The sequence below is a fragment of the Brachyistius frenatus genome, unplaced genomic scaffold, assembly GCF_029030835.1.
Source record: "Brachyistius frenatus isolate BFR_SWC_R1_liver_20210118 unplaced genomic scaffold, ASM2903083v1 Contig_103, whole genome shotgun sequence".
Taxonomy (NCBI): domain Eukaryota; kingdom Metazoa; phylum Chordata; class Actinopteri; family Embiotocidae; genus Brachyistius; species Brachyistius frenatus.
In genome coordinates, this window is record NW_027210702.1 from 52,501 (window position 1) to 68,584 (window position 16,084).

Here is a 16,084-nt window from a genome sequence, read left to right on the forward strand (position 1 = left end):
GTGTGTGTGTGTGTGTGTGTGTGTGTGTGTGTGTGTGTGTGTGTGTGTGTGTGTGTGTGTGTGTGTGTGTGTGTGTGTGTGTGTGTGCGTGTTGTTTAAGGGGGTAAAAGGGTTCACTTTCAGCCTCGCCGCTATAGTTTAATTTCATTCATTCCACGGAGGACAAAGCTCGGAGTTTTGGAGTTTCGGCTGCAGTGAAAAGCTGCCCGACGCCTGAATGTCTGATATATCTGCACAATTCAATCCTAAAGTGCACAAACCACGTGCACTGTGCTGCTTCTTTCACCTGAATGAAATGCTTTTCCTCTATCTTTTCCTCATATATATATATATATATATTTATATATATAGATATATATATCCTGTGATCTCTGCTAAGTAGTAAACAAGGAGACATTAGAGTCATTGGTTCCTTTAAAAAAATGTCTGAGCAGCAAAAGTACCATTAAAAAAACAGCAAAATACAACATGGGAGAAATTAAAATTTCACAAGACCCTAAAAAAAAACACCTGTGCTTGTTTTCATGTCGAAGTCATCAATCATATAGGAAACAGCTGCAACTGTTAAACATAATCTATGTGACAACACAGGAATGTACATTTCTATTATCTATTCATCGTCCGTTTCTTTTTAGGATGTGAGAAAATGAAAACTAAATACAAATCACTAAATCAATGAAGGAGTGATTTTAATGCACCAGCACATTAAATATTTAAAAATATTTATTTTTCCGGCTGGGATAACACATTGCTTCACAGTTTGTCTACTGGCTCGTATTTAAAACAGACAGCTGGATGCTGCATGTGCTTTTCAAAAACCATGAGTAGGGACTGAAGGAGATTAACAAAAACTGCACCTGTCTGCAACGGCGGATGTAAACAGCTCCATAAACTACTGAGATGAATTATTACTGAGGTGAATCACTCCAACAAAGTTTATTAGTGTAAATAGTGGCTTTAATTCTGTTGAATATTTTTTTAATCTTAAATGCTGCTCTTATTCTGAAAGGATCTCCTTGTGATATCTTTCATATTGAAGCTAATAGTTTGTAGTGTGGCTTTTTAAAAAAATTTCTTTATGTGGCCTGCTGTAGTTTGTCTTGAGGTCAAAGACACACACACACACACACACACACACACACACACACACACACACACACACACACACACACACACACACACACACACACACACACACACACACACTCAAACATCAGAGAGCACTGCACATGTCTGGCTCGGAGCCAGAGTTTGGGTCTTAGCTGGAGCTTACTGCTCGACACGCTGAACTGACAGCTGGCCCGGTGAGCCTACAGCACGCTGCTACTCACACCGGGACATACGACGACACACTCGCTCGCACACAGTCCGTCTTGTATCATATATACAGTCACGTTACACATATAATCTATCGGCTCAGGAAAGTTTACTCTTTTTAAGACAGATATCCAGATTTCAAAGCAGCTCCTGTCTCCTGCTCTTTGGTTTCTGCTGTAGTAGAAGTTAATTATAGCAGAGTTGTTGTTTTTGGTTAAATTACAGGTCTCTCAACTCCGCTGGAGGCTCTGTGGTCTGCTAGAGTCTAATAGGTGGACATCTATCGGTGCTACATTCTCTCTGACCTGCTTAAAATGCAATAAACCGGCTCCTAAACCCTTTTCTAGACTATTTTCTTCTTCGTTTCCCTCCTCCGGGAGTTCCTCCTTCTTTTTCCCTTCCTCACTTTTCACCTTTTCCGTCGGTGTGATCAGCCCAGGAGGTTTCTCTGTAAGCATGTGCTGGCTCCTGAGTCACTCTTCTAACATCTTAATGTAATCCCCTAAACTCTGGAGCTGTGATTTACTGCCATTACTACTGTGGTGTGTGTGTGTGTGCCAATCAGAGCTCTACACCTCTCTGATAACGACCACACGTACATATATTTTGTGTTTTACTTGTTTAGTCATCGTAAAAGGGGAAAAGAGGAGCACCAAACATTTCCTGAAGATCTAAGCTACTAATCTGTCCGGGTTCTTCATCGTATGGAGCTGCTCCCCAGATTATAAAGGAACAAACATCAGGATGTGCCTCTCTTCTGATGAATACCTCTTAAAGTGCTTTGGTCAGATATCTGTGAAATGCTTTGTTCTCCGATTTTGGTCGTTCAGTCTCACAAAAGGTTCTCAAATTGCCTTTTGATGATAGTAATTTGGACCATGTCCAAGCTGAGTCACAAGTCCGTCAAGACTCCATTACATTTAGTCTAATATTTTCATTTATGACCAGCAAAACACATTCCTGCCCGCCGTCAGCTGCACCTTCTAATTACTGTTCAACCTGACTCTGCATCTTCTGTAAATTCTTTCATAAATAGCCGAGATGCAAAATTCTCAGTCTCAGTGAAGATAAAACAGAGATTTTGATCCCGCAGATCAAATCTGATGTTAAAGGCATCTTCTTCCAACCAAGAGTCTGAGCTGAGGTCAAGCCCTACATTTCTTTTAAAGATCTTGAGAAGCTCCCTCACGCTTTGATCTCTCAGGAGGTCGGACACGCAAACACTTTCGCTCAGAAGATGCTCATCCATAGAGTCGGAGACGTTTTATCCGTCTCGTGCTGATGGCTCGTCCTTCTTCTGAACAGTTTGTGTGGTTTTCACTGAGATGTTAATGAGCGCCTCTCGCTGCCAGTCCCACCATACTGCTCAGAAACCTCGCCACACTTCGCTCACACCGGCCGCGCTGCCAGCCGTCGTCTATATGCAAACACTAGTGAACCTCCATCATCCACGCGAACGCGACAACACGTTGAAAATTCTCAGTTTTCATTCACAGATGCGCACATGATCGTACACAATTAACAATACCAAATCCTGGTTGGCACACATGGCAGCCGAACAGGAGGGGAGAGCCGGGTTTTTTTTTTCCCCTACATACATGGTTGTCTGCTGCTACATGTCTCAGAGGGCTAAATGAGATTACTGTAATCCAGCTTGACCAGCGAGAAGAGGAAATCCAAATGCCGTTTACTTCATCCCATCAGTGTCTTTCCCTCGCCTTCACCCCTCTCCTCCTCTTTCAGTTCTCACCCTTTATTACACCCCTCTTCCTTTCGCCCGACTTCCTGTCCTCGTCGTGTTTACAGCTGAAAGTTCCTTTACAGTTATATTAAAATAACAGAATGAACTGATATTGTTTAGTTTACTGTCTCTAATAATGTAACGACAAGGTCAGAAAAAGGTGACAAAAGCACAAGTTGTTGATAAATTAGACTTATGACGAATGAAAAGATCAGCTGCTGGCTTTAAAGAGCAGAATGTGGTCAGTGAAGCCTGAGTTCTTCCTCGTCTTCCTTGTGTCCTCATCTTTGACCTTTTTAACGGCTGCCATCAACCAACACAACAAACAGCGTATTTTCTTTTTCTAATGACTGTCTCTCTCCGTTTAGATGACATCCTGCAGAGGGAGGATGGTCCTCTGTGCGCAGCAGAGATCGGCTCTGAACTCCAGAAGCAGTTTGCCATCCTGCCAGGTGGGTTTGACTCGTCTGTCCCCGTCTCCTGAGACGTCTCCGTGTCGGCTCATGTAACCCTACAACCTGTGACTCGGTGGCAAATTAACTGCAAACATTTGGTAGTCGCAGCTTTGTTTTCCTCCACATTTGTATATACAGTCAGTGGAAGTGCAAGCGGGCGCCGCATTTTGAATGAGCTTAATGAATCCAATCAATATAACATTGTTAAATGATTGTGTTCGACTCACAATGAACTAAAGTGGTGAAATCTAGGATGACCCCAATTAGATCCTGGTTTGCATCCAGATGTGCAGCATGAATTAGATTAGATTGGATAATTGGGTTGTCGGTGCAAAAACACATTAAACCAAGAGGGGATGATGAATACGGATCGAGCAAGTTGGAGATTGTTAAAACTAACACGCAGAATGATACAGCGTTGAGTAAATCGCATTTTTAACCTGAAGAAAGTGACTGAGAAGGAAAGCGAGAGTTCTGCTCTCAGCTGGTCTCGGACCCGTCTGCGGGAGAAGTTTCACGTTTCCTCAGTTTCCTGATGACAGCTTGACCCAGATAGGAGACGCACCGACAATCACGACCAACCACTCCCACAGAAACGCTCACAAAGTGACATGAAGCAAACATGTCCGCACACAAACACACGCTTAGGGAGCCTGTGTTGGGTTTCCATGACGATGATGCCTGCCCAGTGACAGCATGTGAATTATTCAACACCACGGCGATGCGCTTTGCAACTTGACCCACCAACGACAGAGAAGGCCAAGTTTGTGTGTGTGTGTGTGTGTGTGTGTGTGTGTGTGTGTGTGTGTGTGTGTGTGTGTGTGTGTGTGTGTGTGTGTGTGTGTGTGTGTGTGTGTGTGTGTTTGTCCCCTTCTGATTTTATACTTAATGTTTCGCTCCGTCCTTTTGTACATGCTCAGTCATAAGTGTTCAATAAGATTAAGCAGCATCTTAATGCCTTTCTTTCATCATGAATTAGATCCAAAATGAATTTCCATGACTTCCTAATTCTTGATATGGGCCAATAAGTAATTTCTGCTATTAAGCTGCAGCAATTTATTAAGTACAAACTCAAGTTTGGCCCAGTTTCCTTTTGACACACACGTCTATTTGTGATCTGCTTCTACGATTCCCAGTTCGTTCCCACAGAAGAGACAAATTGGGGCAGAAAATAAATCACGGCGAAGCATAGAGGGACTCGCACAACTAAATCTGCTGCGTAATCTTTCTCACATGATCCTCGTGACACTTATTTCGAATTTTGAAGAAACTGGAATTAGAAATCAAAAGTCACTCTCGCCCTTCTGTGATCTATTCCCTGACCTCCAGGGGGCCGCGGGATGAACGGCAGCCCCGTCATCGTCCTCCCAGAATACCCTGCTTTCAGCGAGCTGGAGGAGGACGAGGTCCAGAATGTCCTCAGCTACCTCACCAGTGTCCCCAGGTCAGTGTCTCTCTCACACACACACACACACACACACTGCTATGTAATTTGGTTTGACAGCAAAACTGTGGAGGGAATCGGGCCTAACAGATCCAGGGTGTAATACCATGTGGAGCCAGCAGATGTCAGCACAACACTAAAGGCCTGACACCCGGAGAGGAGAGAGACACAAAAGATGGGAAGAAATAGATTGTTTTTTTTGTTTTGTTTTTGAGTAAAAGATAGCAGAAGAATTAAAAGAGTTAAAAAAAAATAAAGGTGCTGATTTACAGAGAGAAAAACATTAAAACATTACTCGACATACTCAAAATGATCTTAATGTAGATGTGGGTTGAGTTTGTATATCATTTTCAGCGTTTTTCAAAATAAAATACTGTAGTAATGCTACACCATGAAATAAATATTTTAGATGACTTTTAGCAGAACAGAGGTTTAATGTAGTGTTTTTTTTATTTTTTATAATTCAATTAAAACCATTCTCCACACCTCTTTTCATCTTTCTAATCTCATCTCTCCTCTTTCTCCTCCTTTATTCTCCCCTCCTCACTCCTCCCACCTCCCCTTCCTTTCTTTCACCTTTAGGGGGGCTGCACTCCCATCACACCCAAACAAACACACACTACATTAAGGGGAGGAGAAAGGACAGACGTGTATGCATCCATATATCTATGAGTGTGTCATGGCCGCCTTTCACTGTATCCCTTTTCTTTTTTTTTTTTAATTTTTTTTTCCCTGCGGCTCATCACCTTTCATATCATACGTACCCCCCCCCCCCTAACCCTCCCACCTTCCTCCCCACCCCTCTGATTCCCCTCCCATTCGCCCCATCGGCTATGTGCACCCTGCTGCCAATCGGCTGCACTCTGAGCTCCGATTGGCTGCGGGTGAGCAGCAAGCTGCAGGGCTCTGTTTTAATTGGCTGAGGGTGGGGAGGAGGCGGTGGAGGAGCAGAGAGAGAAGGGAAAGGAGAGGAGAGATGCTCTGTAAGGATGGGATCGGTCACCTCTCTCTATCTGCAAGCTGCAAACAGATGATTGTGGATGCGAGGATTGAACACTGACATCAACTGAATGAAGCAGATTTACTGGACTGGATTAGTTTTGGATGCCAACGGTGGAATATTGAGGATTTTTTATTTATTTATTTTTTTTTGGTCCTGGAGCTGCAAGATTTTCTGAATTCACTCATCTATATTCATGCGGTTTGAATATATTTTTCGGTAGCGATGGATTGAGGATTTGCTGTTGCAGCGTTTCCTGGGTAGTGTAGCGTTTTCCCTCTCTTGATATGTCTGTGTGTATGTGTGCGATGGTAGAAATTGGCTAATAGTGACACACAGATGGACCAACTCAGCAGTATTTGTATGTTGGCCTCAGTGTGTGTGTGTGTGTGTGTGTGTGTGTGTGTGTTGTGCCTCAGTATTCATCCTTACTGCTCATATGTTTTAGGTGTCAGGATACATGTCAGTTTGTCCTGCAGGACCTTTGCTGAAAATGCTGCATTCACACACACACACACACACACACACACACACACACACACACACACACACACACACACACACACACACACACACACACACACACACACACACACACACACACACACACACACACACACACACACACACACACACACACACACACACACACACACATTAGCTAAATGAGGCTGCTACATATGGCACTGCCTGTGGAATGAATGGCAAAATGTTCACATACAAACACACGCCACACACTCGCACAGTAATGCCGAGCCAAGGTTGCCATGGTAATGACGAGGGGTCCCTCATAATTATCACAGATGAGAAATGATGACTGCTGACACGCAGGCAGCCGGTAGCCAGGTTTTAACCTCCCCTCGCAATGCTTTTCAATCACAACATTTTGCCCAACAAAGACCCGACGGCCTGCAGCATCCGGACAGTTTTCATGTGGAATATGAAATCATCTCTCAGCTCATAGTGATCCAAGCTTGTGCCTGTTAATGGGAACTTTAAAATGTGCTCTTTTGAACAGGTAGCGTCCCTGTAAACTGTCCTCAGGTGGACTGAATGTGATGCTTTTAAGATTTATGTTCATTCACGTGAAATCTGTGTGAAATGACATCATTGTAGTTGACAAGTGAACTCTGGGAAATGCAGTGCGGAGACCTCAGAGTAAATATCAACTTGCTACTTATTTGAGGAGGTTTCCGTTTCTTCTGACAGTATATGTTACTTGATTAGGACGATGGGTACGATTACAACTGCACGAGTCTGCTACTCAGTCCTGATCTTGTTAGGAAAACGTGTGAAATGTTTGACCCACTTCTGTGCGGTGAAAACACGCCAACGTGATCCATAAAGCTCTCGTGATGTAACAACTCTGATGCAACAAAAAAGGAGTTTGACCTGCTGTCTAGACCTCAACACTTTGTAGACCTCAACCTAAACGTACACACCCTCCCTGTGTCTCACACACACACACACACACACACACACACACACACACACACACACACACACACACACACACACACACACACACACAAGTGTTTTTGTTGGTGATAACAGTGTGTGCCTCTCTCCTGCAGTGTTGCAGCCTCAGGCGTGGGTTTTATCCTGGTCATCGACAGACGGCTGGACCGATGGGCCGCCGTCAGGGCCACCCTGCTCCGCATCGCAGTAAGACCCCGTGTGTTTGGTCCCTGGACCGGTTTACATGTGTGTGTGTGTGTGTGTGTGTGTGTGTGTGTGTGTGTGTGCATCATTTTGCTGATGAAATACTTCTGACGAAGACAAATAGCTGTTTTGGAGCAGGTGCATTACTCTGCATGTGCTAATGCTTGTTTTAACACGGATCTGTGGGTGTAGTTGCTGCTGTCAGCTGTCTGTGTGTATAATTTGGCTCGTCACCACTAAGAGTAATGGATATTTTGGTGTTTTCTATGTGTGTGTATGTGTGTGTTTTCCCTCAGTTACTTTCTCTTCATTAGCTGTGTGCAGAAAGGACGTGTACTAGGAATTAGGCAATCGTCTATTTTTTTGGATGCAGAAATGAGGCAGTTAAAAATAGCGTATTATTCTGGAGTGGGTGGTGGAGTCTCACAACGTGTGAACACAGTGTGTTCGTGTGCGTCCTGCTGGAGCAGAAATAGAAAGTCCACAAAGTGTTTTGGCATTAGTCTCATTCTGTAGTTGTTTTTTAGCCTACTGGCCTACTTCTTGGACAATTTAAAAGTTTCACTTCTGTCCCATGTGTTACGTTGAAGACGGGGAAAGTGAAATAAAACTAAATAATAATAATAATAATAATAATAATAATGATAATGAAACTATCTTTGTTGCAAAAAATGCCAGAGTCTTTTAATCCAAGTTAAACGTATGAACAAAATCCAAAAACAAAACATAAATTCCTTCGTTAATGAATGTCCCTCTGAATATTCCATCTGCTATCAGCAGGATAAAGCTCCACCACACATCTGTTGTACGGACGCTCATTCTGTATTACAACACGTTTAACAATGTCCAATGTATGCAAATGTATGCAAATATATGCTAATTGGACACTGATTAGCATCAGGCCTGATGGGTTTGTTTCCATGGTATTTCTAAGAAACTGTCCCCACTGTGGCAATAAGTCATGATGAGGCTCCGTTGCTTTGGTAAGTGAATATCAGTAACCTGTACACCGAAAACATCTGGACACTCAAGACACTGGTAATAATTATCCCTCTTCATTAGCCCAATCTGTGTCTTCCACTCACCAGCACCTATAAGCTCTTTAATTAAGACGTCACGCCTCGTCGGTTTTATTCACAGTGAAATAAAGTGTAAAACAGCAGCGTTTTCTTGGGACTATTTCTCGGATGGCTGCAGTGACTTCCTGGAGTTTTGAGACGACCGCCTGCACCTCTGCTTTTACTGCACGTTCCAACACCTGACTCCAAGACGTTTTCATTTTTGATTGGTCAAAAGAAACAGTAGAGATGAATCTCAGGTGATTTATGCCTTCCACTGAAACCCTTATTATTTTGAGCGGTGGTTGAGTTTATCAGCGTGCCAGCAGAAGCTTCTCTGCAGGATCTCCCCTCCTCCCTTCAGCCGCTCCCTCTCATTATTACCTCTTTTATTTTCACTCCATCACTTCACTCCTTCTGTTCTGCTTTTGTGTTTCTACTATCGTCCCCCCCCCTCCCGCCCCCCACCGGAGTCGTCTTCCTCACTTTGAATAGGAATATTTGAACTGGGAACACTGAAATGTGTATTTCTATATATTATTTTTTTTTTGGCTCTTGAAAGGTTTGTTTATATTTTTGAAAACATGGTGTGACAAAGAAGACAGCGGCCCCTATTTTCTCAAATTAGGCTGTGTGTGTGTGTGTGTGTGTGTGTGTGTGTGTGTGTGTGTGTGTGTGTGTGTGTGTGTGTGTGTGTGTGTGTGTGTGTGTGTGTGTGTGTGTGTGTGTGTGTGTGTGTGTGTGTGTGTGTGTGTGTGTGTGTGTGTGTGTGTGTGTGTGTGTTCTAACCTGAAGGGATGAAGACCAGGTGGTGAGAGGAGTGTCTCACATGCTCTCCTCCTCAGTCCCCCTCACTTCAGATCCCCTCTGGCGGACGTCCTTCTTGGGCACTTCCTGCTTTGTCCACCAGCCAATGGCACTCGGTCTCACAGGAGAATGAAGGTTGTTCGTCTCCTTGTGTTCACCAAGGCCATTCAAGGTCGCCTGCTGCAATTTGCTGGCGGACAGAAGGAAAAAAAAAAAAAAAAAAAAAAAATAAGAAGAAGAAGAAGAAGAAGAGGAGTAAACAGAGATTAATAAGAAGCACATGCACAGATGCTCCCGCAATGTTATGTTGGTTGCCTCACAATCTACAGATGGAGCTGACCAGTCCTTCTTGGTGTCAAGTACTTCTTGGTACGAGGTTCAATCACTGACCGAAAAATGCAAGCAACACTTCCCCGCCCTAGAGGGCATAAATCCCACATGCTTGTGGGTAATTACTCATGTTTATACTATTGTTTTTCTCCCGTTCTTGCTTTCTGGATGCTTTAACAACAGTCTCCCACTTCATCATTTAATATTTACTCTGCTGTCTTGCTGTTTGATCCAAACACCAGAATCTGTCAAGTTAAACAGGGCGAATCCAGTCAGACGATGATCGGACACCTTCGTCTCTGTTGGCGCCCGTCTTTGTCATTTAGAGTAATAACTATACAGCCACTCAAGCATAGAGGAACGTTGCTGCAGGGGGACGATGCAGATGTCTCCGTCAGCCGGCGCAAATAAGAGGCAGCAATTTGTTGCAACAGATTATTTTTACCATCAGCTAAAGAAAAAAAAAAGCGGTTACAGCACAGCGCTCTCTGTCAAGATCTCTTTGTCACAATTGGGACACTTTGTCTGTTTTGCCGCTTTTGCTTTTCGGGACATGAAAGAGGGACGTTCGAGCACGTGAAGGGGAAGGTGGTTTAATATGGTGGCTGTCCAACTCCCATGAGAGCAACGTGGATGTCATTAGAGGACATGGCTGGAGCGAGTGCACCTCCCTCCCATCCTTCCTCACCACGAGAATATAAATCACCCCGGTCAACAGAAAATGATATTCTAATCCTTATCATTTATTAATGTGTGCTTTTTATCTATTAGAAGTGTGTGTGTGTGCATGCATCACTTTAATGTTTAAGTGTGTGTCCAGGGATGTGCATTAACATATCTGTGTTCATCTGTCAGGGGGACGCACCGAGCAGCACGCGTATTGTCATGTTAATGCAGAGCTACAAATTAAACCAAGACCTTGCAGGCTTTATTGAATTTAATGACTTTCAATTACAGATATATTGCTTACTGTGGTTTGGACGGTGTGTTATTAGTGGAAGAAGCAGCTCAATAAAAAACACTGAATTTAGAAAAAATAAAAAGTGTATTTTCACGTATTGACCGTGCACTCAGGCTTGTTGGCTGAATTACAAGAATTCCACTTTTTCGATTATATTTTTAATCTTTCCTGCATTGTATTACCTGCACATGTAATTTTCTGTAACCAGAGCAGTAAAACACTATCAGGCTTGTAGTGTGATTTCAAAATATTCTGACAGTTTGGGTGGAAACTGGAGAGAAACCTTGCAGAATAAGTGTCGAATTTTCCAACCTGGCTGTCTTTCATCAACATCACAGCAGGCAGAACGTGTGTGTGTGTGTGTGTGTGTGTGTGTGTGTGTGTGTGTGTGTGTGTGTGTGTGTGTGTGTGTGTGTGTGTGTGTGTGTGTGTGTGTGTGTGTGTGTGTTCCAAAAATAAAATAAATGACTGGAAGAGTCGAGCGTAGCTGCAGCACAAGCAACACTTTCAGAGGACTTCCTCTGCAGGAAGAGACATCAGCTCCTCTCGGTCTCTCTATATGTTCCCGACCCTTAATTTGTTTCTCACGCACACGCACACACACACACACACACACACACACACACACACACACACACACACACACACACACACACACACACACGCACGCACACACACACACACACACACACACAGTCTTTCCTTGTATCATCACTCTCTCTTGCATTTGGTAATGCTTTCTTTCTCTCTCTCTCTCTCTCTCTCTATGCGTTTTTATTTTTTTTTCCAAGGAAAATGGTTTCCACGGCAACGCTGTGCAGGCAATTCATGACTTGGACGTACGAGCGCAGGCCTCCTTGTAGACTAAATGAAAGCCGTGTACCATATTTGACCAGATTATTTATTTACGATAACCCTCGTGGTGCCGAGATTCTTTATGGGATGGTCTCTGCAGTTCTGATGAATATGGCAGCGCTGGCACCATTTTGTGGAGGCTGAAAAATGCTGTATGTGTCCCACGTGCACCACAATTAGTGTCTAAATCTATTAAAACATCCCCGTAAATGGGTTAAAGATGTCATAAACAAAACATCTCCAGATAATACAGGCCAATGCTGTAGTCATTAAAATTCTTGGCCTGCTGGTTGTTTGCATCAATGGAAACGCCAAAGAGTGCCTATGATGAAAAATGAATTACTACCAGCTTCCAGCAGCTTGAATATTTTTAAAGATTTGATATAAGGCAACGGTTAAAATGTCACACATCTCTGAGCTGGCGTCTGGTCCTGTGTGTGTGTGTGTGTGTGTGTGTGTGTGTGTGTGTGTGTGTGTGTGTGTGTGTGTGTGTGTGTGTGTGTGTGTGTGTGTGTGTGTGTGTGTGTGTGTGTGTGTGTGTGTGTGTGTGTGTGTGTGTGTGTGTGTGTGTGTTGTGTGTCTGTGTGTGTACATGCCACCCTACATTGATTCATGATGTCTAACAGGGAGAAGCAATTCACTCTGCGCTTTAGAGGAAGCCATAACCGATATAGCCTCTCAGCTGAGTGGCCTCCCGGGCTGCGTCCTGCACAAAGGCAATTTTTAACCCGCTCTAGCGTGGAGGTGGAGAGGTAGAGGAATTACGGTTGCTCCCAGAGCCACAGAAGCACTAAAACCCAGTTGCAGTCGCAGCTTTCTAGGTGGGAGTTGTAACAAGGGAGCTACTGTGGTGAAATGTTGGAAATTTATTAGACATTAAATCCTGGAAAAACCTCTTTATGGTGAGTTCAGGAGTGCAGCAGTGGGACGGTGGTTATAGTTCTGTTCAACTTCACCCTCAGAAGCTGCACGGTTAAACCAAGACTTTCCCTTTATTTACTGGAAGAGTTGATAGATCATCTTGATTTCTTACAAATTTAGAGTTTTATATTAAAAAAAAAAACAGCTTTGCTTTGGCCATAATGTCTTCAGCACAGCTTTTGTGGCAGACAGATGTATTTTTTGATATGTGACATACTTGGATTAATTACAGTGTAAAAGCTGATCTGTCTGCTGGACGTTGAACTGCAGCTTTTCATTAGGAGATGCCTCAATAAACATGTGTTTAGCATGAATTGAACTCCAGCAGATTTTGATATACTATCGTAATGCAACAGATGTGAAGGTTTAGCATCATCCTTTCAGATTTAGGATTTATAATCCAAGGAATTGCAACAGGGCTGTAACCATATTGTATAAATACTGAGGTCATGACTCCAGCTTGTGGCTTTCATGAATAAAAATCTCTGGTTTGGCTTGAAAACAGTAGGCTTTCATTAATACTATATGACAGTTTCCAAACAATAAAAAGTGTTTTTATTGATATTTCTCTGTAAAATAAATGGCTGGAAGTAAATTCTTGAGTTTTAAGATGTAACTTAATGATCCTCATCCAGACAGACTATTTCCATGCCTGACCTCCTCCAAAAGGGAAATCTCTACGTAGATACAGATTGATAAACACTTTTCTGTCCCCTCGTCTTTCTCTCTGTCAGGGTTCGTTTCCAGGGAACTTAAACTTGGTTCTGGTGCTGCGTCCCAATACTTTCTTCCAGCGGGCTCTGTCGGACTTCCTGTTCAAGTACAACAAGGATGAGTTCAAAATGAAGGTGACTTGTACACTGTGTGTGTTGCGCTTAATGTCTCTCTACATGATGTGTGACGGTTGATATAATCAGCTGAGTGTGTGTGTGTGTGTGTGTGTGTGTATCAGGTGGTGATGCTGAGTACAGTGACTGAGCTCCATGCGTATATCGACCCGGGACAACTGACCACAGAGCTTGGAGGCACGCAGGAATACTGCCATGACAGCTGGATCTCACACCGCACTGTATGTACCCACACCGAGTTTGACTTTCTGTTTACATATTCTCCTTTTTGTAACACCTCTTTTCATTTTCTACGCACCTGGATGTCGTCCACAGGCCATTGAAGCATTTGCCCTCATGGTGAAGACCACGGCTCAGACCCTGCAGGCGTTTGGCACCGAGCTTGCGGAGACAGAGTTACCCAACGATGCCGAGGCCACCACCAACCTGCTGCACACACACACCCTGAAGAAAGATCAAATGAAGGTCAGAGACGTACTCCTTCTTTCTCTCAGATATCTGGCAGAAAATCGTAAAGCGGGTTTTAAAGCTGCCAGTAAATTAAAACAGCAAGTAAAACATCTGTCCACTTTCCAGGAGGACCTGCAGGTGGCGCTGTCTCAGGGAGGACGCCTGCTAGAGTGTATCAACGAGCCCCTACAGACAGACCCCGAATACAGCATGACACATGATGAGCTGGATAACTTAGCCACCGTACAGAGGTACAGGAATGCATTGAAGAAGACGTTGTGTGACGTTCTCCCTGAAAGCATGAATAAATCTCCCCTCCCATCCCCCCTTATCGCCCTCCTCCCCCTCAGACTCCTGGGTCAGCTGGATGAAACAGAGACAGCGTTTGATGATTTCTGGGAACGTCACCACACAAAGCTGGAGCAGTGTTTGCAGCTCCGCCACTTTGAACAGTACTTCCGTGAAGTGAGTTTGAGTTTTGGAAAATGTCGTTCTTCATCTTACATCTGAGAAGAACCACACAGTGTTGACAATTTGTGTGTTCCTCAGGTGCGAGCCCAGCTTGACGTGACATCAGAGCGTCTGTCAGGTTTCTCTGAGGTCAGCGTAAGCCCCGCCCACGCCGAGCACGTCCTCCGAGAGCTCAGCGGCCACGAGGACAAGGCCTGTGTAAGACACACTCTCTCTCCTGATTCATCCCGCAGCTCACACGGCTCAAAAAAACACATGCTCCACACTTTCACCTTTGGTGCATCCTTGAAGCCACATGGCAGATGACATAATCAATGCCCCGCTCCATCCTCCACTCACTGAGATCAATGGAAATGGATGAGAGAAGAGCGAAGGGAGAGAGGACTCCTGTGCAGCCAAATGCTGTTTGTTTTTTTTATGTGAAATTGGACAATTTAACGATGCTGCTTTGTGTGTTGGCAGATAATAACACGCCCACATCTGTAATTATTCATACAGAATAGGTCTTTAAAAAAAAAAATCAAAGATGTCCTCTGATTTGTATATTGTAGGCGTTCCACTCCATCCGGTATTAAGTAATGAACCTCCACTGTGCATACTGAGGGGGTGGACGGAGAGAACAGAGAGGAGATTTTTTTTATTGTCAGCCATGATGTTTCCTGTAAAATACTGTAAAAATGTGTTTCAATAGGAAGTGCTAGACGCTGGCCTGTCCCTGGCCAGTGAAGGCGACAGGCTGATAGAAAACTCCCACTATGCCGAGGACTCCATCAGGCCAAAGTGCAGTGAGCTGAGAGGAGTGTGTGAGGAGATCAGCGCCGCTCTGAGGAGCAAGAAGAGCCTCCTGCTCAGAGCTCTGGAGCTCCACCACGCTCTGGAGAAGGTGAGAGCTGTTTGTGTCTCAACAGCAAAGAGCTTCGTCTCAGGACGGTATCATCTAGTGAAAGTTTCCCCTGCAGGCGTCCCGGTGGTGTGAGGACGGCATCTTCCTGCTGGCTAGCCAGCCAGTGGACCGCTGTCAGTCCCAGGATGGAGCTGAAGCAGCTCTGCAGGAACTGGAACGATACCAGGACACAGCACTGCTGCACACACTCGCCGACAACAGCGCCATCTGCTGCCAGTACGAGGCGGTGCTCAGCACTCAGCTCAGGGTCAGTGAGGCAGATTCAACACATTCAACATATGATACTCTACTGATTTGTTTTTTTCAACACATCATACCTCATAATGTTTCCTCAAGGTTGCTCCTTGGCAGCATTTGATCTTTGCTCATCCTTCATCCATCAGGAACAGATAGAGAGAGTTTTCCAGAAGCAAAGCTCTGTCCAGGAAATGTTCGAGAAGAGACGCGTCAGCCTGAAGAAACTCGCCGCCAAACAGACGAGGCCAGTGCAGCCGGTAGCACCAAGACCGGAAGTCAAGTCTCCGCATTCGTCTCCCAGTAAGTCTGGATCACTCTGTAATTGATTTAAAGAAAGAGAGAGACGCATTGTGTCAGAAGACTTTGTATTAAACCAGGGCTCTCGTATGGATAGTGATGACTTCTTAAGAAGAGAGAAATGTAGACTCAGAGTGACGAGATGATTCTCTTTTTCTTTTCCAGATCAAGAAAGAAAAGAGATGAGATACTCTGCAGATAATGCTATCTGCAAAAAGGTAAATGCATCATCACTGTTGGGTTGTAAATACTGTAAAGAGCTTTTAAAGCAATTCATTCCTCCTCCTGAAGTTTGATTATATGTTGAAAACAGATGTTTTATGAAA

General features: G+C 44.1%; 1 protein-coding gene across 2 annotated transcripts in view; it reads left to right on the forward strand.

Moving 5' to 3' along the window:
- mcf2la (mcf.2 cell line derived transforming sequence-like a) overlaps positions 1-16,084 on the forward strand; it is a 35,204-nt gene that overhangs the window by 12,048 nt on the left and 7,072 nt on the right. For both annotated transcript variants that reach the window (XM_069711867.1, XM_069711866.1), the window contains exons 2-14: positions 3,427-3,510; positions 4,843-4,957; positions 7,532-7,622; positions 13,286-13,399; positions 13,504-13,620; positions 13,715-13,864; positions 13,976-14,100; positions 14,200-14,314; positions 14,399-14,518; positions 15,012-15,203; positions 15,280-15,471; positions 15,608-15,761; positions 15,924-15,976. In XM_069711867.1, the coding sequence (XP_069567968.1) occupies positions 3,427-3,510; positions 4,843-4,957; positions 7,532-7,622; positions 13,286-13,399; positions 13,504-13,620; positions 13,715-13,864; positions 13,976-14,100; positions 14,200-14,314; positions 14,399-14,518; positions 15,012-15,203; positions 15,280-15,471; positions 15,608-15,761; positions 15,924-15,976 (1,622 nt within the window). The remainder of the gene's footprint in view (positions 1-3,426; positions 3,511-4,842; positions 4,958-7,531; positions 7,623-13,285; positions 13,400-13,503; positions 13,621-13,714; positions 13,865-13,975; positions 14,101-14,199; positions 14,315-14,398; positions 14,519-15,011; positions 15,204-15,279; positions 15,472-15,607; positions 15,762-15,923; positions 15,977-16,084) is intronic.